At 36.2% G+C, this 24,352-nt stretch overlaps 1 protein-coding gene across 2 annotated transcripts in view; it reads right to left on the bottom strand.

Annotated features, from left to right (window-relative positions):
• Positions 1-24,352, bottom strand: part of SPATS2 (spermatogenesis associated serine rich 2) — a 139,788-nt gene that overhangs the window by 12,691 nt on the left and 102,745 nt on the right. For both annotated transcript variants that reach the window (XM_004388296.2, XM_023742383.1), the window contains exons 3-8: positions 23,119-23,198; positions 19,510-19,618; positions 17,748-17,797; positions 14,654-14,921; positions 10,988-11,167; positions 7,093-7,228 (exon numbers count right to left, since the gene is read on the bottom strand). In XM_004388296.2, coding sequence (XP_004388353.1) covers positions 7,093-7,228; positions 10,988-11,167; positions 14,654-14,921; positions 17,748-17,797; positions 19,510-19,618; positions 23,119-23,198 — 823 coding nt within the window. The remainder of the gene's footprint in view (positions 1-7,092; positions 7,229-10,987; positions 11,168-14,653; positions 14,922-17,747; positions 17,798-19,509; positions 19,619-23,118; positions 23,199-24,352) is intronic.

The raw sequence follows: 24,352 nt of genomic DNA, 5'->3' as shown, positions 1-24,352 counted from the left end.
TTCTGAAGAAAGCATTTCCCAAACCTCAACAATAATTGCTCCAAGAACTCTAGCAGCCTTTTGGAATAACTAAAAGGCAAAACAAAAACACAACTGAGACAGGAGCTGCCAGGCCTACAGTTTGACACTACCTCTCTTTGCTGCTGAATTTGAATTATCTTAAGATGCAGACACTGTGCCCACCAGATGACAAATTGTCTCTGACAAAGCTTGTAAAATATTTATTAAAAGACTTCAGCCAACAAGTAAGCTTTCTGCGGCCTACAATCTTTATTATGAAGAGTAGAATGTCACATGACACTTTTAGCAAGGAAAAAAAACTTCCACCTCAACACAATCAGACTTTTTTGTGGTAGTATGAGCTAGTATATTGTGATGGCACTTTTTTCCCTGTGATAATGACTAGCATCCATTTAAATAACTTTGTTTTTTGACTGACTCATTTGGTGATGACAAAAAATTCACGTGGCAGTGCACAGACAACCACACAACCCCTCCATTAAAAAAAAAAATTATGTTTTCATGCCAAAAAAACATAGAAAGGCAGTAAGCACTTCTGTATCTTTTGGTTTGTTGTTTGCCATGTTGCCATTTATTGACAATGGCTACTGAAAGGTCTGTGATGTCAGTCCAGCATTAAACAGAAGAATTTATTGGTTAACTGAGGCTGCTGGGATATTTTCTCAGAGAAAAAGCCTGATGAACATCTGTAATTTTCCATTAATTTTTCCACAAGTTTTTAAAATATAAAAATGAATAAATGTTGAAATGTAATAATAACTTTTTTATTAAAAGTACATCACATAATGGTATTATGATTGTGTAAAAGAATGTTCTTAAGTAATTCATGCTACGGCATTTAGGGGTGACATGTCATGATGTCTACAACTTCTAAATGGTTTCACCAAAACACATACAAAGAGCAAAATACACTGATCACTGTATTATCCTTTAACTTTTCTGTATTCTTTAAAATTTTCACAATAAAAAGTTGACGAAATATGTACATCACAAAACAGAGAAGGTAGGAAGAGTTCAAAAGTGGAAAGTAGGCCAGGATTAAGGTTAAATAGCAGAAGTATTTTTTACGATTAAAAAAATAATTTACTCTAATACAATTTTCTAGCAAAGAGCAATGTAAGCTAAAGTTTTCCATCTGTTCCTGAGCTAAACAGTGGTCCCACTACAGATCTGCTGCAAGAGATTCAAAAGTACCTGAGGTTTGAGGTAATAGTTTTTAGATGCCATGGCCGCAAGCATCCTTTCAGAGTGATGAAAGGCTCATTCAGACTGTCAGAGTTCCTGTTACCTTGCTCACTCCAATACCTGAGGGTACCAAGCTTACAACTGCTCTCTCAAGGCTTTCTTGAATGCAAATAAGTTGTAATAAGCATCTGGTACACTGGATTCTGAAACTGCGCTATCTAATGAAATTCAGCTAAATATTACTTGGAGCTTGTCTGGAAAGAAACTAGTTCTTATTAAGCCTGGGCCTTATACAGTGTTGAGAATTTCTACATCTGTTCTGCAATCATGAAAGATGGTTTTGGATGACTGGTCATTATTACTAAGGAAAAAGACTGGTACCTGTCTGGATGTTCCAGATTTCCTTCTCTTTTTCCCAGGACTTTTTACCATCTTAACATTTGCTCAACTTACTCTAAAGCTTTTATGTAATTCAGTTGCTCAGAATAGCTGTTCCTGCAGCATTACCATCCACATCTCTATGATACACTGTGCCTCTCCATCATTTGAAGCAAGGCCTTTAATTAATTTATTTAACATACAGCTTACTGATTCTAGCCCTTGTCTTCAGAAATGTGTTGGCACCAAAAATTGTTAGTTATCATTTCTTCATTGTTCTTGTATTAGAAAACAATGTTATAATGACAATATAACTCGGAAAATTCACAGCCAATTATTTCAGAGGATAATCTCTAAATCACTCAATAAAACATGTGTACTTGATTTTATTTGCTAAAAGCCTAAAACCTATTTATTATAATTTTACTAGCCAATCAAGGCAGACATCCAAGCAAAGCCAATGCAAACACTCTTTTTTTTTTTGAAGACTTTCCTTTCCATATAAAATAACCACGAGAAAGAAATGCTGAAAGTTTTTATTAGCAGAGAATTAATGATGCTTTACGTGTTTTATAAAACTCTATACTCGCAGCACTGGTCTTGATGGATTATGGTAGACCCATCTGAGCTCAAAACAAAAACAAAGAAACACTCATTAGGTAGCCAGATCATCATACTGGGTTGAACAACTTGGGCACAACTGAATTGAAAGAATTAGCTTGTTAAATCAAGTTTGGATGCTATGAAAATTCTGAAGGGTATCTCTTTGTAAAGAGTGCTTTGCAAAGCGTGTGGGCATGTGATTTCATGTTTCAAGGGTTTGAAGAGGCTTTTAAGAAGTTAAAATGTAAATACAAGCCACGTTTCTTATGGGACAGCCCCTCAATAGAATAACCTTGCTTTCTGTTCTTTTTCAATGGCCAAAAGTACCTCAATTCTAAACTAATCATAGAGACCATATGACTCGTGACTATATCATATAATCTGTTTAATAAAAAATACCATTAGCAATCTAGATTACGACAAAGGAGTATGGTGTTCAAGTTTCTAGTTTGTATGGAAAAATGGTTGGAGCATTAAGCCCACATAGCAAGCAGCTGACTAGATCCTCACTTGAAACCATGATTTGCTTTTTTGAATTCTCTCTCTGGAATAATTACACCAGTGTCTGAAGCTCCAGAAACAAGGGAGACATGTAGATGAGGAAGGTAAGGATTGAAGAATGAAGGCAAAAAGAGACACCTGGTAAGACACAGAAAATGGGAGCATGGTACAATGGAACAATGTCATTTAACACCTGGTACGACTTGGGGCAAATGATTTTTTTCTGTGCCCATTTTTCCTCATCTATAATGTGAGCATAACACAAGTGATATTATTATACATATTAGAGACACTGTACATAAAAGCTTCTTATATACAATAAAAGCTCAATAAATGGCAATAATTATTATTAATTTCTACACTCATCTTGATTTCTTAGTTTCAGCAAAATATGTATCTAGTAATATGCCTTCACATTATCTCTGATAAATCATTATCCATTCTGAATTGTCTAGAAATTCTTAAATCTATACACACACTAACACAGTATAGGTAGTTACACAGATATAAATCAAAGATAATTTTAAGTGAAAAAAACATATTACAAAATTACACTTTCTCTATGATTATAACTATTAAAGAACACATATGCATATAGATAAGGGATAGAAGGGAATACAGAAAATAAAAATTACATGTAAAGATGGTAGAATTAAATGATTTTTATTTCTATTTATTTAAAAGGAAAACTAAGTGTGTAGCCTGCTGACGTTTCTCACCAGCATATTATAGGACAACCTTCTAAAGTAGTTCATATACTCCAGCTTCATGTTCCGCTCCATAGCATGCTCCTATAAAGCCTTAAACTTAAGTCAACCAACAACTCCAACAATGTAAGTCAGACAAATTTTATTAATAATAAAAGTTAACTTGGGTATAGAGATGATTATTACTGAATCACCAGTGAGAACAGATTTTAAGTTTTATATAGTATTGGAAGTCTTCTGATTTCACCTTCCGCAGGTATATGTCAACTTTCATTTGGCATCAAAGTGAAAGCAGTGATCTGTTTAATTCCCCCAGTGCCCTATGCCAGGGATAATGTAATCTTACTGCTGCAAATCTTCTGGAACCCTCTGCTTTTTTTGTACACTACAGCCAATAGAAAAATGGCTTCCTAAATGACATTAACCCTGGTTTGGTGCTAAATGGAGTTAGCTCACCTGCCAATTATGTCTTGAAGTAGCAACTACAAGGGGTATTGAAATAAGGTGGTTTAAAAACCAAATCGGCCAGAGAGAAGGGCTTTACACCAGCAGGAAAGGGCAAGTAATCTCCTTCCTCAGGTTAAATTGACCTGGTTGCTATGCCTGCTAATCAATCCTAAATACACAGTTTCCCAGGCAGGAAACCATTTCATTTGTCATTTATTAAAAAGGAGGCTCCCCCGGCTGGGTTCCAAGTCAGCAGGAACTCACAAATCTCGATCACGGAACTGTGTTTCCTGGTTCAAGCTGGTTCTGAATGGAATCAGATCCTGTGGCTAAGTAATCAGTAAACTGAACAATCATGAAGCCAGAGGCTTATACCAAGGCAAAGTTGTGCCGACCTACACTTAGATCTTCATTCTTTCCAAATACATCAACAATGTCTGCTATGATAATATTCCAGGCTAAAGGGCATGATGCTTCCCCCCAGAGGTTCAGAAACAGAAGAAATCACTTTTTTAGAAAAATTTCCAGGAGAAGTTAGAGCTTAGTTTAAGGTGAATTTTGGAGAACTGGTTAGACTTAGATAAGTATAGAGGTATAGGAGAGTTTATCAGGCTGGGAAAATGGGATTAGCAAATATATAGAAGAAGAAATATGAATGCTAAATTTTGAGACAATAAGTAATCTGGCTGAAATAACGTGTGTAGGAAAACTCAGAAAACTTGACATTAAGTTTCTAGTTATAAAACCTGAAAGGTGGAACCTGGAATTTGGGACAAGGTATGGGTAGACTACTAGATGAATTATCTACCCTAAAAGCACTTCTTGGTTATCATGATTTACTGGATCTTCTATGCTTTGCAGATTATAAAGGCAGGGGTCAGCAACTTTTTAGAGGCATTATTCTATATCTTCATTAATTCACTCTCTCTTAAATTCCAGAGAATAAGAGAACTGAGGCTATTCACACTCCCCTCTATCTCTCGTCTGCTGCTAGACTAAGTTTGTGGACACAGACACAGAGTATGGCGTAAGGGAACAGTCCATAGACAGGCAAGAAAACGGATGGTTGGAAGGAAGAGTGGTGTAGGTTCTCTCTACTCCTGGATACTTCCTCTTTTTTTTTTTTTAATTAAATTTTTTTTTATTGTACTTTAGGTGAAGGTTTCAGAACATATAGTTTCTCATTAAACAGTCAGTACACATATAGTTTTATGACATTGGTTAATGACCCCATGACATGTCAATACTCTCCCTTCTCAACCTTTTTTTTTGGTGAAAATATGCATAGCCACAGATACACCATTTCGAAAATTTCTACACATACAATTCAGTGACATCAATTACGTTCTTCAAGCTGTGCTGCTATTCTATCTTCTTCCAAATTATTCCATCACAATTGTCTTCAACTCACTGTCCCCTAGGCTTCCCATCAAACCTTTCGAGTTGCTGTTGCCAATTTGATCTCACATAGATAATTCTTTTTTGTTGTTGTTGTAGTACTTCAGATGAAGGTTTACAGAACAAAATAGTTTCTCATTAAAATTAGTACATATATTGCCCTATGACAATGGTTAACAACTCCATGATATGTCAACACTGTCCTTACTCAACCTTGGGTTCCCTTATCACCAGCTTTCCTGTCCCCTCCTGACTTTAGTCCTTGTCCCTGGACTGCTGTGCCTCATTAGTCCCGTTTTGTTTTATGGGGCTGTCCAATCCCTGGCTGAACGATGAACTTTGGGAGTGACTTCACTACTGAGCTAAAAGGGTGTCTGAGGGCCGGATACTTCCTCTCTTATTTCAGATGCAGGCAGGTTTTACAAATAAGCAGAGTGGACAGTCCTAAATCCCCAAACATCAACCTCGATGCTTGTCTTCTCATCATTTTAGTTACTTTGGTCTTTAAGGCTATTCCATTTTCAAAAAACTCCCTTATGAAATACAAACACTTCTGTCATGGGTTGAATTATGTCTCCCAAAAAATGTGTAGGTCATGATTTCCAGTATTGTATGACTGTGTACCATTTTGTAATCTAATGTGATTTCCTTATGTGTTGTAAACTCTATCACTATGATGAGGTTATATGTGATTTCCTTATGTGTTGTAAACTCTATCACTATGAAGAGGTTATACTGATGAGGTCTATGGGACTGGATAGTGTCTTAAGCCAGTCTCTTTTGAGATATAAAAGAGAGAAGCAAGCAGAGACACATGGGAACCTCACACCACCAAGAAAGCAGTGCCGGGAGCAGAGTGCATCCTTTGGACCTGAGGTTCCTGTGCTGATGCATCACAAGGACCTTCCTCCAGAGCTGACAGAGAGAGAAAGCCTTCTCCTGGAGCTGACACCCCAAATTTGGACTTATAGCCTACTGGACTATGAGAGAATAAACTTATCTTTGTTAAAGCCATCCACTTGTGGTATTTCTGTTACAGCAGCACTAGATGACTAAGACAACCTCCCTGAAAGAAGTGATGGTTTAAATACCAGTTAACACCTTAATATCTATTAGTTAAAACAGCTTTGGTGTTCTAGGAAGTATTAGAATCTATTTCTCAAAAAAAAAAAAAAAAAAAAAAAATTCCATAATCAAATATATTTGAGGAACAGCATAGTATAGGTCCCTCTTAGAGATTCAAAATGTATATTAACATTAAAAAGGCACTGGAAGTTCTGTGGCAAAAATTTAAAAAGTATTTTCAAACCTCTTTAACTACCGAACCCTCATTTCTTCCAAAGAATACGTATTAATATATTTTAAGAAATAAGTATTTTATAGGAGACAGTTTAAGAAATGCAAAATTAAATCAATGTTTAATAATAGGGCATAGAACAGGTCATTGGGGTGGGCTACATAAACAAGAATAAAAGGTGGCAGAAAAACAAAGACAGATATTTTCTACTTTATAATTTTGTTCAAAAGTAGCATGTCATTTCTTACAGACTCCTGGTTTATTAGACTCTAACGTGAGGGTGCATAATCTTTTCTGTAATTATTTGTCCCTTTCCAAATGATATTAACCACAGGCCCATTTCTAGAGACTTGTGAGTTCTCTGTACCACCCATCCCCATACTGTGACCAGAAGAAATAGAATGAAGAGAAAGCTAAATATACTGGAGTATTTTTAAGCTTCCCTTCACTATGCAGAGTACTTACGAACTAAGAATTAAAGAACTTGCTGAATGACCAAGTATCTTTATAAATGAGCATTTCTGTGCTACTGATATCAAATGCAACTTAACTTACCAGCTCTGCAATTCAGCAAAAGCTTGTTTCATTTTCTTAATAGAAGCATCCATCTCTTCTTTAACTACAACTCGATATCGTGCAAGAGACACTGTGCAGCGCTGGAGATCTTTTACAGATTTTTCAATATTGGAACCTTGGAAAAAACCCCAAAGATTAATAGAAAAAGGAGCATAAGTAACTTGAAAATTGGATTTGAACGTCTAAGCATGAAAAGTAACAAATGTCTTGTGGACTAAGAATGTTTCCTAAATGGCTATCCCCTATCCCTGCAACAAAAAAACCCGATGTTTTCAAAGATTAAAAAAAAAAGAAAAAAAAAGTATTCTGGCCAAGATGGAGTAATAGGAACAAGATTTATTCTCTTGTCTTAAACTAAAAAAACAAAAGCAAACAAATAAAAAACCAAAAAAATGGACAAAACATACAAAACAATGGTTTTCAGACAATATGCAACAGGCGGTGCTTTTTCCCTGAGAAAAAGGAAGCAAATGAAGTGAGGCCTATGGTTGCCCCAACTTACTGCCTGGAGAGAGTAACACAGGGAGGAGAAATCACAAACTGAGCCTAGAGGTCTCCCTGAATTGAGAGGACAGAGTTGAGAATTCAGGGAGGTCAAGGTGGCTAGAATTCTCAGGGCAGAGTACTGGAAAGGAAAAAACTAAATAAAGATGAGAGAGTTCCACAGAGAGTGCATTCCAATGATCTGTAGAGGATTCGGAATATTGATCAGTGTATGCATGTGAGGAAACTATCCACAACAGGGAAAAAGACATGGAAAGGAGCAGGCGGGACAATTCCCAGAGCTCACCCAGGCTTCGAATAGTTCATATTCACACCAGCCAGAGTAGAAAAACCTTGCAATACATGGAGCACCAGGTAGAGTACTTGGAAAGGTATTGTCTCAGTAATAAAGCAAATTAGTGCTAGACTAAAGGGTGCCCTAGGCCCACCTAACAAAGCTTAAAAGCAAGCCTCCAAGTAATTTAATTGAGTCCCAGAACAAAGCACAAGGATATTTAAAGAAATACAAAAATATCTAGCAACAAATGAAGCAAAATTCACAATGTCTGATAGCCAATAAAAAATTACCAGGCATAGAAAGGAACAGGAAAATATGATACATAATGAAGAGAAAAATCAATCAATGGAAACAGACTCAGATGATAGAACTAAGTAGATAAGGGTACTAGAACAGTTATTGTAATCAGATACCATATACATTCATGAAGCTAAGGGAAAGCATGAACATTTTAAGGAGACACATGGAAGATATTTTTAAAAGACCCAAATCAAATTTCTAAAGATGAAAAAAACCAGTGTCTGAAATGAAAGACACACTGAATAGGACTGATTAACAGCAGATTAGACACTGTAAAAAAAAAAAAAAAGAAAAATTAGAGAACTTGAAGATAGCCATTTTAGAAACCATCTAAAATGAAATAAACGCACAGTGAAAACACCTAGAAAACCCAATTTGAACAGCTACCAAATTTTCAAAACTCCCTAAACGACAGGATTTAATAGAGTATAATTTGCCTCATGTGTACTGCAAAATTGATAAAGTTCTCTCTCTATAGTACTATTTGAAGCACTGTATGTGGGTAACACAGCTTTGCAGAATAAGATGAAATACATTTACCTACCTAAAACATTTTAACCAATTTCCAAGAGTTCTACTAACTTTTCTATATTAACCAATGTTAAAGTTATATATAGTAGGAATCATGGGTCTAAAATGTTTATAATTGGCCAACACTGAGATTTTCAATTTATTAAAATTCATCTCAACTTGATTTCTCTTACAGTCTACCTAAAAGCCTTCCAGCCTTATACCTACATGTTGTTGTTGTATGCTTTTGAGTCAATTTCCAACTCATAGAGCCCCCATATGACAGAGTATAACTGCCCCGTAGGGTGTCTTGGGCTGTAATAGTATGGGAGCAGATTGCCAGGTCTCTTCTCCAGTGGAGTGGCTGGTGGGTTCTAACCACCAACCTTTCAATTAGCAGCCAAGCACTTAACCATTGCGCCACTGGGGCTCCTTTATGCCTACATACCCCTCTTTATTTCTGGTTGACTGAATATTCTGAAATAAGAAACAAAGTAGGTATAGCACAGTCTCTCCATTATTATTATTATTTTTTAGTTTTAATCAAATTTTTTTTTTTTTAATTGTTGTAATTAAATGAAGTTTACATTTCAAGTTAGTCTCCCATACAGAATTTTTATACATACACTGCGACGGCACCATTCTGCGACGGCACACTCCTCCTTTCCGCCCAATTCCCCATGACCACTCAACCAGCTCCTAACCCTCTCTGCCTTCCCATCTAACCTCTGGACAGAAGCTGCCCCTCTGGTCTCTTGTATCTACCTGACTAAGAGGCACACTCTTCACGAGTATCACTTTATGTCCCACAGTCCAGTCCAATTCCTGTCTGAAGAGTTGGCCTCAGAAATTGTTTAATTCTGGGCTGATAAGAGAGTCCAGGGGCCATGCTTTCCAGGGCACCTCCAGTCTCAGTCAGACCATTAAGTCTAGTCTTCTTACTAGAATTTGAGTTCTGCACCCCATCTTTCTCCTGCTCCATCAGGGACTCTGTTGTGTTCCCTGTCAGGACGTTCACTGGTGGTAGCTGGGTACCATCTAGTTCTTCTAATCTCAGGCTGATGAAGTCTCTGGTTTATGTGGCCCATTCTGTCTCTTGGGCTAATACTTTACTTGTGTCTTTGGTGTTCTTCATTCTCCTTTACTCCAAGTGGTTGGGACCAATTGATGCATCTTAGACGGCCAGTTGCAAGGTTTTAAGACCCCAGACGCCACTCACCAAAGTAGGATGCAGAACATTTTCTTAATAAGCTTTGTTATGCCAATTGACCTAGATGTCCCCTGAAAGCGTGGTCCCCAGACCCCTAACCCTGCTACTGTCTCTCAAAGTATTTGATTGAATTCAGGAAACTTCTTAGCTTTGGTTTAATCCAGTTGTGCTGACTTCCCCTGTAGCGTGTGCTGTCCTTCCCTTCACCTAAGATGATTCGTATCTACTATCTAGTTAGTGAATAACCCTCACCCTCCCTCCCCACCCCCCAGTCTCTCCCATTATTGTGTTCCTAATAATTGAGGAAAATTCCATTAAAACCAGAAATTAAGCAGCATAGGTTTACCAATATGGAACAAGCTGAGAGTTATGTTAGAATAGTAAAAAAGTCTTGCTAACGAAAGGAAAGTTTACACATGTGGAATTAATGACTCAGTAAGGAGCTACACATTACAAGTGTCCTTTACATTTCTATATTTCATTTATTCAGCGTAGTGGACCACCATGCTTAGATATACAATACTCAGAGGGGCTGTTACCCCTGTTTAATTATTGGCTGTTTATTTAAATTCATTTTTTAAAAAAGGCAAAGAGCTACCACTAGTCAATACTAAGTAATTACTTCAGAGAAAATAATCTAGTTTAAAGCTAGAGTCTGCCAGATGTCAGTTAAGAGCATAAAACTGTGAAGAGGAGTGAAAATATTTCTTTAAAATGTCATGTCAAAGATGGCAGGGTTTTTTACTATTGAGTCAATCAGGAAATAAAAATGAAGGAAACAGCATAGAAGTGCTGCAGTAAAGCAAATAAAGGAAACAGATTAATGTTAGCAGATAAGTCATCCTGACAGATTTTGACTTTAACTCACAGAAAGGATCCCTGTCACTCTAACAAGACTGCACAGCATCTAAACTGCTGTCAGACTCCCGAACTGGGTAGTCGCTACCTAGAAAACAGATAAAGTATTACCTACTGCCTTTTGGAAACCTTATCTATGGTAACAGAGATTATTTGCCTTCTTTGGCTAAAACACAGATTTTTAGTTTTCTCTCAGGAGTGGGCCTCTGACTTACCTAGCTTTTTGTTAGTGGAGGAGAGTGGAACATCTTCCATCCCCAGATTTGAAAACTGAGCTCCTGTGGTGGGTCTTGAGAGAGATTTGGCAGCATTCCTGGATTGCTGAGAATTCTGAGTAGAGTGCATAGCCAAAGACTTAGGCTCAAAATCTGAGATCCCGTTCTCCAGCGTGGATCCTGCCAAAGACAGGACCGTATTTTAGAGCACAATTTAAGGGTAAATCAATCAAGCAGTTTTACGAATACACAAAGAAAACAGGTAAAAATGTTCTTGGCAAAATCATGCCTCTTCAATTGCTGTTAAAAAAAATCACCTGACAAAACAAAACAAGGATTGGAATCACCTGGGTGTGGCTATCAGCAGCTTCTGGCTTAGTTGGCCCTAAGCAGGCAACAAGAAAGCAAGGAACAGGAGTCTATGTTAACCCATCTCTAAACAGGCTAGCTCATTCTCCACTGCTCTGGTACAAGGAAGTGAAGAGAGTCAACATCACCAATTTGGGCTAACTTCCCTAAGTTATGCTGAGGAAAAGAGAATTCTACCCTCACAGGAAAAGAAGTTTTTAAAAGCTTTAAGGAATAGAAAGGACAAAGAATTAGGATATGAGAGGAAAGCTAGCTCAAAAAAAAAAAAAAAAAAGATGGAATCCATGGCTATCATTGGTTTGTTTGCAATCAATATAGGTGTAATATTTTTCTCTAAGCCTAAGTCTCTAAGATTTATGAACGGATCAATAAAATAACATCTAAAAAGTACAGCCTAACTCTTAAATTGGCATTATATTTCTAAATGCAGCAGCAACAGGGCAAGGAGAATTAGATTAACAAATACGTAATTCATAAAACTATTTTTAAAAAGAGACATTCCATTATCTTCCTAGTCCTCAACAAAACGGTTAATAAAACAAACCAAAAAAATGTACAAGATACTTGGATTTAGAACTAACACTAATCCTAACTTTTTACTAGAAAACAAACGTGGGACTATAAAAACCAAAGGTTTAGTTCTCATGCAACCCAGGTTATAGTTATTATTATATAATTCCTCACTGTGTTGGGTCTTAGAATAATAATATCAATATCATCATCCTCCTCCTTCCCAATAAGTTTACAATTTTTTTTAAACATCTTAACTTCATATTCTGTAGTATATAAATACTAAGGTAACCAATGGAATACAAATGAGAATTCAGAAATAAACCCACACATCTTTGACAAGGGTACTAAGTCCATTCGATGGGGAAAGAAGAGTCTCTTCAATATATGGTGTTGGAAAAACTGGATTTCCACATGCAGAAAAATGAAACAGGATCCATGCCTTACGCCCTACATAAAACAAATTCAAAATGGATTAAGGACCTAAATGTGCAAACTAAAACTATACAATTCTTAGAAGAAAATGCAGGGATAATGCTTTTGGGCCTAGCTCTTAACAATGGATTATCTAATATAATAACAGCACAAACAGCAAAAGATAAAACAAATAAATGAGACCTCATAAAAATTAAACACTTTTGTTCATCAAAACACTTTACCAAAAAAGTGAAAAGACAAGCTACCAACTGAGAGAATATCTTCAGAAACCATATATCCGATAAGAATCTAATAACCAAAATAAACATAAAACTTTGACCACTTAACAACAAAAAGACAAATAACCCAATTATAAAATGGACAAAGGTCTTGAATAGACATTTGATCAAAGAGGTCATGTTGCAATGACCACCAAACACATGAAAAGATGCTCAATGTCACTGGCCGTCAGAGAGATGCAAATCAAAACCACAACTAGATAACATTTCATTCCCACTAGGATGGCTAAGATAAAACAAACAAACAAACAAAAAACCTCCAGAAAATAACAAATTTTGGCAAGGATGTGAGGAAATTGGAACCCTTATCCATTGTTTGTGGGAAAGCAAAATGGAATAGCCATTGTGGAAAATAGTATCAGTTACTTAAAAAACTAAAAATAGAACTACCATATGAACCAGCAACTCCACTCCTAGGTATATACCCAAAAGACTTGAAAGTAGTGACTCAAACAGAGACTTGGACACCAATGTTCACTGCAGTACTATTCACAATAGCCAAAAGGTGGAAACAACCTAAATGCTCATCAACGGATGAATGGATAACAAAACGTGGTACATACACACAATGGAATACTACTCAGCCAGTAGAAGAAATGACGTCTTGATACATGCTACAATATGGATGGAGCTTGAAGACATTATGCTGATGAAATAAGTCAATTACAAAAGGACAAGTATTGTATGACCTCACTTATATAAAAAGACAAGAACAGGCATATGTACAGAGATCAAAGTTAATCAGTGGTTACTAGGGGCAAGAGAGGGGTTAACAGTGATGGAAAAATCACACTGATTAAGGGTAGCATGGCACAGCTGATTTTTGTAATTGCTGTCAAGTTGCACGCCTGTAAAAAGCTGAACTGGCAAAAGTTGTGTGATAGATACATTTACAATAACAACCAAAAAAAGAGTAGCTGCTGAGGCTGCTTATGTACAATCAAACACCTCACAGGATTTGGTTCCTTGGTTTGGAGGTTTAGGGTCATGATCTCACGGGACATTCAAGTTAATTGGCCTAATAACGTGTTTAGTGCTTCTGTTCTACCTCCTAGTTCACTGCATAGTGCCTGGCATCTTAAAAGCTTGCAAACGTCCATTCAAGGCACAATAATTGGTATCTATTCACCTGGAGCAACAGAGGAAGAAGCAGTATCAGGAATAGGGGGAGGATATGGAATATGCAGCTAATCGCCTCCATGAACAACTGCCTCCTTTGCCATGAGACCAGAAGAACTGGATGGTGCCCAGCTACCATTACTGAACACTTTGATCAAACATTCTACAGAAAAAATTAAAATAAAAAAAATCTTTAAATGCCAAAAAAAAAAAAAAAAAGATTCTACGGAAGAATCCTGATCAAATGGGGGAAAATGCAGAACAGAATTTCAAATTCTCATGGAATCCAGATTTTCTGAAGCCATGGGGGCTGGATGGACCCCTGAAACTACTGCCCTGAGATAATCTTTAAATCTGAAACCAAAAACATCCCCTGAAGTCTTATTAAAACCAAACAATAGTTTAGCTTAACTAGTAAAAAATGTCTGCCTTGAGCATTATGCTCTTTTAAGAACTATCTATACAGGATCAAAGTGACAAGAGCAACTGGAAAGATTAGATAGGAACCTTAGAGAGCAGTGAGTTTATGTTAATGGGGAAAGAACAATTCAGAAAAGGAGGGTGAGAATTGTTGCATAACTCAAATGTAATCAATGTCACTAAATTGTACATGTAGAAACGGATGAATTGGTGTATGTTTTGTTGAGTATCTTCTCAACAACAATAACCAAATAAAATTTAAAAAATACTAAATTAAAAAAAAATCTAAAAAGGTACTTCTGTTTTATTAAGTCAGAAGATTTCCACAAGACTGATTTAGACTAAAGTTAAAATATGAGATGATGGAATGAGAATTTTATTTTTCTAGCAAAATGTGACTCTTTTCAGAAGTAACAAAAACCAAAAACATAAAAGACCAACTAGATTTAATTTACTGATTGCTTTCTCACCTAGGAGGCCCCTGTATTTTTCAACTGAATGCAACTTTTAAAAAATCTGTTAATAAACTTACCTGTTCTATCCAGTGTCTGGATATCTGGTGTGGCAGGCTCAGGATCCTCCAGTTCTCTGGCATCTACTGAAAGTGTCTCCAAGCCTTCACTGAATGAGTCCACAGACTCAGTATCATTGATGGCACCATTGACGTGGTAACCATTAATACCACCTTTCTCTGAGGAAGGTGCAGATTGTTCCTCTTGAATGGAAGCCAATTTACTGGAATCTGGGATACTGTTACTTGCTTCTGCTGCAGGTTTTGGTTTGCTTTTCTTCTTTTTGTTCTAAGGTTATTAAAATTTGAAAAGAAAAAAGAAGATCCCCAACAACCCAGAGAGGTAAACTCTAGACACTCAAAACAACCAATTTACTGATTTCTTGTATGCTCTTCCAGAAACTGAATACATTTTTGTATATTTTGAACTACTACCTGAAATAACTACGTGTCAAAACCTTATACTTTAGATAAATTCAAACACATAAAAAATGCCTGCCTGGCAGAAACTACCATCAGCAAAATCAAAAGATAAATGACAAAATGTAAAAAAAAAAAAGTGCGACTTATTTTCAAAGAGCTAAATATATACAGATCACTAACAAAAAACAAAACAATAAGCCAATAGAAAGATGGTACAGAATATAAACATATGGAATGAAGTACAACCTTAGTCTAATAAGAGACCTATAAATTAAAACTGTACTGCAATATCAGTATTAGATCAGCAAAGGTCAAAAAGTCTGATAGCACTGTTAGGTCGAGCGTGCAGGGAAACAGGCATTCTCATATATTGCTGGTGGGGGTGTAAACCGGTACTCTTATAAAACCAAAAACCCACTGCTGCTGAGTCGATTCTGACTCATAGCAACCCTACAGGACAGAGTAGAACGCCCCATAGGGTTTCCAAGGAGCGCCTGGTGAATTTGAACTGCTGACCTTTTGGTTAGCAGCCATAGCTCTTAACTATTATGCAACCAGGGTTTCCATATGAGCCATAGAAACCCTGAAAAGTACTCTTTATGGCAATCTATTAACACTTAGCAAAATTACAAATGCACATACCCTTTGACCAATAATTCTACTTCTAAGAATTTATTCTACAGTGATACTAACATACGTGTAAAATGATATATATACAAGGTTATTCACTGCAATATTGTTAATAATAGCAAAGGACTGGAAAAAGCTCAAATGCTGATCAACAGGGTTAAACAAGTTATGATATATCCAAACAGTAGGATAACTATACACCCATAAAAAACAACAGGAAAGCTCTTTATATACTGATGTTGAATAAGCTCCAAGATATATTACATGAAAAAAAGAGAAGGCAAAGAGGAGAATAGATATATTCACATTTGCTTATATATGCATATAATGTCCTGGAAGAGATGTAAGAAATTGGTAATACCATCTGCCTCTGGAGTAGGGAACCAAATAGCTGGGGAAGAGGGGTGGGATAAAGATATTTCAGTGCATTAACTTTTGTACCTTTTGAATTTTCAACCATGTGAATGTATTATCTACACAAACAGTAAAATTAAAATAAACCCACAGCTTTATTGGTAATGATTAATTTTATTTCTTAGGTTAGACTGATATGAGTGTATCAGTTTTTCCTCAGGCCCTTCTGTGGCCCCTCCAGCAGGACCACACTCTAGATACAATCACATAGCTCATTTTTCTTTCTCTTAAATACCTTCTTCTGGGTGAAAAAGCTAAGATTTCATATCACTCTCCCATGAATGTAACAACGACCCCAGTAACTGCTCGTAGTCACATCTTAATGGACTAATCTTGACAGCTAACTGGACTAGATTTAGGCATTTAGGATTGCCAAACTGAAGCTATTTTTCTTTCTCCAAATTTTAAGAAATTTGTGAGTCTCCAAAACACATACTTTTCTACCTTTATGCATATCTGAGATCACTAATAACTTACAATTCTGGGCCAATAAATTAAGAAACTGGTGTTCTCCAGAGCACATACAACTATCTGTGTTAAGGTAAACGCAGCAGGAAGAAGTTAAGCAAATATTCAAAGTTACAGGTACAAGAGCTTCAGGGGAATCTGTAGTAGTATTAGGTCCTTCTTGGAAAAAATTCTCAAAGACCACTGAGGCAAAGCCTGGTTTGATCAAGACCTGACAGAACTCCTAATGAAGTAATTTAGAGTCATTGAGAAAGCATTCCTGCACTCCAGCACTGATAATATAGGAAAAGGACACCTTAAACAGATGTACACAGTAATATATTTCACAGAGAAACCTGATTAAAATCCATACTTTTAGCATTTCCTAAAGGGGCTAGATTTAGGGTATAGAGCTGTGGGAAACATTCTGAGACTAGCTAGTATCCTTTGGGGAAAGAATGTTGGTTTTAAATGGATAAAAAGGGAATGAGAACTAATATGTTAGACACTGTACTTGTATTTGTTAGTATTATTTTCCTATTTTAGAGATGAGCAAATTAAGGTATACTATGGTTAAACAATACTCCAGGCTCACAGAGCCAGAAAGTAGAGGAACAGGATATAAACACAGTTCTCACTGACTCCAAGACCAAGTGCCTTCTACCTCCTTGAACTGGAACATCAGACCACTCCACAAGGTACCTGACAGCTATAGAGCAGCAAAGCCCCCCTTTAGGCTTTAAGTCAAAGCTCATCAATATCAGGAACTACAACACAGTGAATATCAGGAACTACAACACAGTGAATAAAGAACAGAACAGATGTCTGAACTAAAGTCTGAAGTGTTTTAACAGATCTGTGATATGAATATCATTGAAAACCAGTGGACGAGGTAACTTCCTCTAGAGGAGCTCTCCTTTCCTTGACATGTTCTCTTGTTTCACTCCTGCCTAATATTAATATGCCCTCAGCAACTGCACCATGGCAAAGTCATTCTGTACCTGCCTTAAATCACATGGAAAAGACTGTGTGGCACTTTACGTTAGACACAGCTGTGTTTCCATGTTACAGAAGGAGCATTTTTTAACGTTAATCTGAAGATGTGTATGTAAATCATTTCTTTCAAATATTTTAGCAAAGCCTGAATTTTTTTTATAATACAAATATCAAAATCATGCTTTTAAACTTAATTCATTTTTACCTTTTTCTTGCCTGTTACTGTCCATTCTTTGAGTACTTCACTGGCACTACCTGTAACAGAAATCAATTGCAGATTTTCTCTCCTACCACACACATAGTCAAGAAGGAATTAGTCTCTACATTTTGTAACTGCTGGAGGATTTCCAAAGCTCCTAAGAGGAGATGTAAAGGTTCAAGTCTCTGAGCTAATGTAAGGAGTTAATTACATCATGCTTACCTTTTGGAATACCTTCCTATTCCGATCTCCCTATTCCATGTAATTTCCTCAGCAAACTCTTCCAAAAAGAGACTAATGTAGTCTGGCTATTTTGAAGATTCTTTTACTTATACATCTTGGAATGAATAAAAGGTGACTGGTTTCACCCAAATGTGCCATCCCCTCCTCCAGAAGATTACACACTACCTTGGCTATATTGTTTTGGAAAGAGCTGCACATCTTACACTGCCCGAGAGCCAAATACTAACATCATAAAGAAAGTAGATGAACATGAAGAAAAACCTTATGGTGTTTGGACCCGTTTACCCTTGTATAGGAAGAATTAACCTCACCCAAAGAGAGGTCTGGCCATTGCCCTCACTTCCTGGGAAGTGATCTTTAGGAAGAGTAACTTACCTTTGTTTACCTGAGGACCTTAGCCACTGGACAGTCTAACAATGTGATTTATGATGGGGACTTTGGGCTGTGCAGTCTACACTTTACCTCTGGTGGGGCTAGAGACTAAAGGTCAGCCAGGTGAGCGGTTAACCATGAAGCCCCAATAAAAACTCTGGACCCAAGCCACAGGTGCACCTTCCTGGTTGGCAATACTCCAGGTATACCGTCATACATCAATACCAGGAAAGTAACATGTCCATGACTCCACAGAGAGAGAACAATGGAAGCTCAACATCTGGGACTTTTCCTGGACTCTGCTCTATGTGCTTCTTCCTTTGGCTGACTTTAATCTGTATCCTTTCACTGTAATAAACTGTAACCATGAGTATAACAGCTTTCTGTGAGTCCTTTTAGTGAATTACTGAACCTAAGGGTGGTCTTAGGTACTCCCAAACTTCCAACTGGTGTCAGATGGAGGGTGGTCCTGTGTGGACTGTACTCCCTCAAACTCTGCAATTTAATATTGGCAAATTCAGAAAAATGTAAACAAGGAGCCCTAATCTGATGTCACTCTTCAATGATGCAATGGCCACAGGTAAAGTTTTCCTTAAACAAGTTATGTGGAAAGAAGTTCATAAAACATTTCTCAACTCTATAAACCCGAAGGCTTGACTAGGCCCACTATTCTTCTGTATGTCAGATAAGAGAAACTTAAACTCACATTTAAGTCACTTGCCAGAGCCAAGCTAAATGGTATTAGTTCCTAGAAAAGAATACTGAGTCCTTGCATTTGTGATCTGCTGCTGGGCCACTAAATCACTGCTTTGTCATTAAGAGTCTCTTAAATTGTTATCTAACCCAATTCCAATCAAGTTTCTGGTACCACTAGCCACAGGATTTCTTCTTAAATATTATTAGAGAACATTTTGAGTAGAAAGATGAAGTTTTCTCTTGTCTTTTATTCCAGGTACTATATAGCTTATGAATGAATTGCTTCTACGGCTGAAAGAAGTATCTTATATAAGAAAAATCCCATGGCGTTACATTATCATGGGGTCTGCTATAACATCTGTGAAACACTGGATTGCTGAATGAATGTTATAAAAGTCTGAAACAACTTCTATTTGAACAAATACAAACTTACAAAAAAAAACTGAGCTAGGATTACCTTCCATGAATGCCTGTACTGTTTTGTCCACACAATTATCAAAGTGCTGCAAGACCAGGATGATTTCATTGTTGCTCTTATTGGGAACTATTGCTCTCACTGCATTTATCTGGAAAAGATGATGGGGTCATTTAATTCTAACATCATTAGGTCATTTGGCAGCTGAGGTCTATTACAGAGAATAACACAGTGACATTTCATTCCCAACAGTATGTATCGTTCTTCAGTGTCAGTAAGAGTACATACAACCATCTCACCAGAAATGATTAACAGATGAGTGATAACAGTACATGAAAAATTAATTTGAAAACTTAGAAAAGCTAAACATTTCCAGAAACAGAAGGTATATATTAGATTTTATTTCAAGAAAGGATGGTATAATTTAGGTATCAGGTATTAATTTAACATCAGTACTTCCTCATTTTTACCATACTGTAAAGAAAGAAGGTGGAAAGTCTAATGAACTAACAATAACAACTTAGATTTATGTACAGCATTTTTCAAAAGGTTTTTTTACTCTATATCATTTAATTGTATAACAGCACTATAAAGGTAATTAAGAGATAGTTTGTAAAATTATAAACTATTCCAGACACTCAACATAAATATAATTAACACCCACTATACAACACCTAGCTAAAGAAATTTAAAAAAAAAAGATGTGATTGAAGGTCCCATGAACCCTTCATAAATCTCATTTCCCTCCTTTCCACCTCAGAGACTTCTACCCTGAATTTTGTATTATCACTTCTATATGTGTTTTGGCATTTTATGATGTATGTCTGTTTCTAAGTAATATATAGTATTGTTTTGCATTACATAAATAGTATCATAACGTACAAATCTATTTTCAATTTGCTTTTTTTCACATAACATTGTTTTTAAGATTTTTTTCCATGTTGATAGACACATCTCTTATTCATTTATTTTAACTGCTACATTGTATTTCATTGTATGAATATACTCAATTTATTAATTCTTCTGTTGATGGACACTTATATTGTTTCTAATTTTTGACTCTTATGAACAATGCTATAATGAACATTCTTGAGTTATTTGCTGCTGAATCCTCAGTGCTTAGAATAATGCTTATCACATAGTAAGCAATAAAAGAAAAATCTGGTGGACATCTTCCATGAACAGTACGACAATGTCTCTACTATATAAACACTAGTAGAATTCCTGAAAAGTAGAGCATCTACAACTTCATTAGATATTGCCAAATTGTTCTTCAAAATAGATACGCTAATTTTGTTAGATTTACTCCTAAGATATTATACATTTTTTGAGATTAAAAAAAAAGTAACTTACAATAATTGCATATTGTTTTCATTTTGTATATCAATCTTATATCCAGCAACCTTGATAAACTTTTATTAGTTCTAACAATTTGTTGCTTTCTTGGATTTTCTATGTAGATAATTGTACTGTCTATAAATAATGGCAGTTTTTTCCAATTCTTGTAATTTTTATTACTTGTCTTACCATACAATGTGAAATTGGCTGTTTCCAAGAAGCCCTGTTCTTTTCGATGGGAAGTGGTAGTTAAAAACCAAGATCTGGGAGCTAGGTGTGCTCATTGCTACTGGAGAGTCATGTTTCTAAATCCATAAAGCCTTTCAGTGGATAAAGCTAGAAGATATTTTTTTTTTTTTTAAATCATGAGTTCATACTGACATTTCCAATTGAAATGTAATATTAAAAGGCTTTTTCTTTTCTGATTTTAAACATGTACCTATTTTCAAAAGTTCTAGTTCCTAAAAATATTAAATTATTTATTGATTTGCTTTATTCTATAAAAATCCATTGTCACTGAGTTGATTCCGACTCACAGCAACTCCACAGGATAGAGCAGAACTACCCTATAGGGTTTCCAAGGCTATATATCTTTATGGAAGGAGACTACCACATCCTTCTCCTGCAGAGCAGCTGGTGGGTTTGAACTGACAACCTTTTGGTTAGCAACCAAGTATTTAACCACTGCACCACCAGGGCTCCTCTTTATTCTATAATACTCATAAAACAATATTACTACTAACAACATTATAATACAATATTACTACTAATGATAAAAACAATAAATAAAATTTAAGATTTATTTACAATTCTTTTTGCCTTTAAATGTATTCCTCTAAACAGGTAAGGCGCCCTGGTGGTGCAGTGGTTAAGACCTATGGCAAGCTATGACTACTAACCAAAAGGTTGACAGTTCAAATTCACCAGACATTCCTTGGAAATCCTATGGGGCAGTTCTACTCTGTCCTATATAGTTGCTATGAGTCAGAATCAACTCAACATGGGTTTTTTTTTTTTTTTTGGTTTAAAAAAGTACAGTCAGAATATTGTGTTCAAAATCAGTGGGAACATTTATACTAGTTCATCCTTTTCCTGTGGTGAAATATTTTTAGGATCTCAACCTTATGTAAGATCTCATTTTCAATTCCTCACTCAGGACAAGCTCAGGGCTTCATGGCTCTGTGTAGTAAAATCCATTTGTTACTGAGACTAGCAAAACACTCAGGGTTACCTAGCTCAAGCTTACCACTCTAGTTTTTAGTTCCCACTATATCTTTGGCCCCTGGGGATTTCCTTTGCTTCTTGTGTTCAGCTATGCATTTAAAATGATGTATGTTATCTTTCATTTGGTATTTCTATATATCTTATACTATGAATGTTTTTAGGTTATCTAGGTGCCATAATACTCAAAAAGGAAGTCCTTTCACAGATAAAAGAAACAGTGTTAAGAAAGGTAACATAACCTGTCCAAGTAATAAGCACAGCCTGTATTAGAACTTACATTTTTTTAATACTCTTGCTTTCATTATTACGCTATGTTCTTTTTGTTTCAGGCTTAACTGAACAATAAGGTTTAAAACCATAGAAGTGGGAAGGTGTACAGTCTATAGTTCAAACAAGGCTAATCTGTAGTAAGTATTTTTGAGATGAGCAAAAAACTCAGCACTTAGCACTAAAAAATGGACTTTAAGATTCAAGGATAAAGGTAAGATTCCTGTAATTTAAAATATGAAAGTATTATATAACTGAACCCACGTATGTCTATGACTCCAGAATGAACAGGCTTTTTTTTTTAATAAAAGAAAGCACATCGGAAAAGCTTTTGTTTTACATTTTTCTCAATAGAAATCATTAACGGCTATATGACTAAAAACACCTGGTTTTCTTCCAAAGGATATTACTTAGAAGATCTATCTCTCTTCTTGATCTAAAGTCTCCTGCACATAAGAATCCTCTTTCAAGTGAATGGCAGGATCTTACCCAGATTGTTCCTTAAAGAAGGTTGTCAAATGATAGCTATATACTTACATATATGTATATAAATACATACATACTACATATATGTGTGTGTATACATACGTATATACACATACATACATATATATGGAAATATATAAAGAAAATCAAGTTTGTACTTAAGAAGTTCTCATTCCTCAAAACACTCATAGTAGTTGTTCTCTGATATATAGTGGCATTCTGTTTTGTTCTTAAAAATTTCACTTTCTTAATGAGTTTGTGATAGCCACTGATTGTTATTAGTACCTAAACTCTCTAATGACACTCAAGCTTACTATCCATAGTAACCAGACCTACCTTCTCTTTCATGTTCTCAAAAGTTCCTCCCTGGGCCAGCACAATATTGGACTGTAAATCAAAAATAAATCCTGATGAATCTGAAAGAATGAGAAAGGAAAAATATATTCAGTATGATCCAAAACTAACATGCAATCCAATCCATCCCCCAAATGGAGAGGCAAGACCAGCTGCTTTTCTCCTATAGAACAGTTAACAACTACTTAGCTGCTATTTGGTAACTCTTACTATATAGATAACTGATACTTTTGAATTAAAATTATAAAATTTGTTTTTTAAAAAATATTTTTATTGTGCTTTAGGTGAAAGTTTACACAGTAAATTAGTTTCCCATTCAACAATTCATACACAAATTGTTCCGTAACGTTGACTGCAATCCCTGCAATATGTCAGCACTCTCCCCATTTCCACCCTGGGTTCCCTGTTTCCATGCCCCTCCCTGCCTTCTAGTCTTTGCTTTTGAGCAAATGTTGCCCTTTTGGTCACGTATAGTTGATAGTTCTAAGAAGTACATTCCTCATGGGTGTTACTGTTTATTTTATAGGCCAGTCTATTATTTGGCTGAAAGGTGACCTCCAGGAGTGGGTTCAGTTCCAAATTAAAAGGGTGTCTTAGCTGAGATCACAACAGAGGGTCCTGGACAGAGCTGGAGAAGGATGTAGAACAAAATTCTCACTCACAAAAAAAGACCAGATTTACTGGCCTGACAAGCTGGAGAAACCCAGAGAGTATGGCCCCAGACACCCTTTTAGCTCAGTGGTGAAGCCACTTCCAAGGTTCACAGTTCAGTAGGCGACTGGACAGCCCCATAAAACAAAACGGGACTAATGAGGCACAGCAGTCCAGGGAAAAGCACTAGAAGGCAGGAGAGGACAAGAAAACTGGTGACAGGGAACCCAAGGTGGAGAAGGGACAGTGTTGACATATCATGGAGTTGTTAACCATTGTCATAGGGCAGTATATGTACTGTTTAATGAGAAACTATTTGTTCTGTAAACCTTCATCTAAGGTACAAAAAAAAAAAAAAGAATTATCTATGTGAGATCAAATTGACAGCAGCAACTCAAAAGGTTTGATGGGAAGCCTAGGGGGCAGTGAGTTGAAGATAATGGTGATGGAATAATTTGGAAGAGGAGAGTGAGAATAGTAGCACAACTGGAAGAATGTAATCAATGTCACTGAATTGTATATGTAGAAACTTTTGAAATGGTGTAACTTTGGCTATGTATATTTT

The sequence above is a fragment of the Trichechus manatus genome, unplaced genomic scaffold (assembly GCF_000243295.1).
Source record: "Trichechus manatus latirostris isolate Lorelei unplaced genomic scaffold, TriManLat1.0 scaffold00209, whole genome shotgun sequence".
Lineage (NCBI taxonomy): Eukaryota > Metazoa > Chordata > Mammalia > Sirenia > Trichechidae > Trichechus > Trichechus manatus.
The sequence above is the reverse complement of the archived record's forward strand: the minus strand, read 5'-3'. Positions and strand labels throughout refer to the sequence as shown.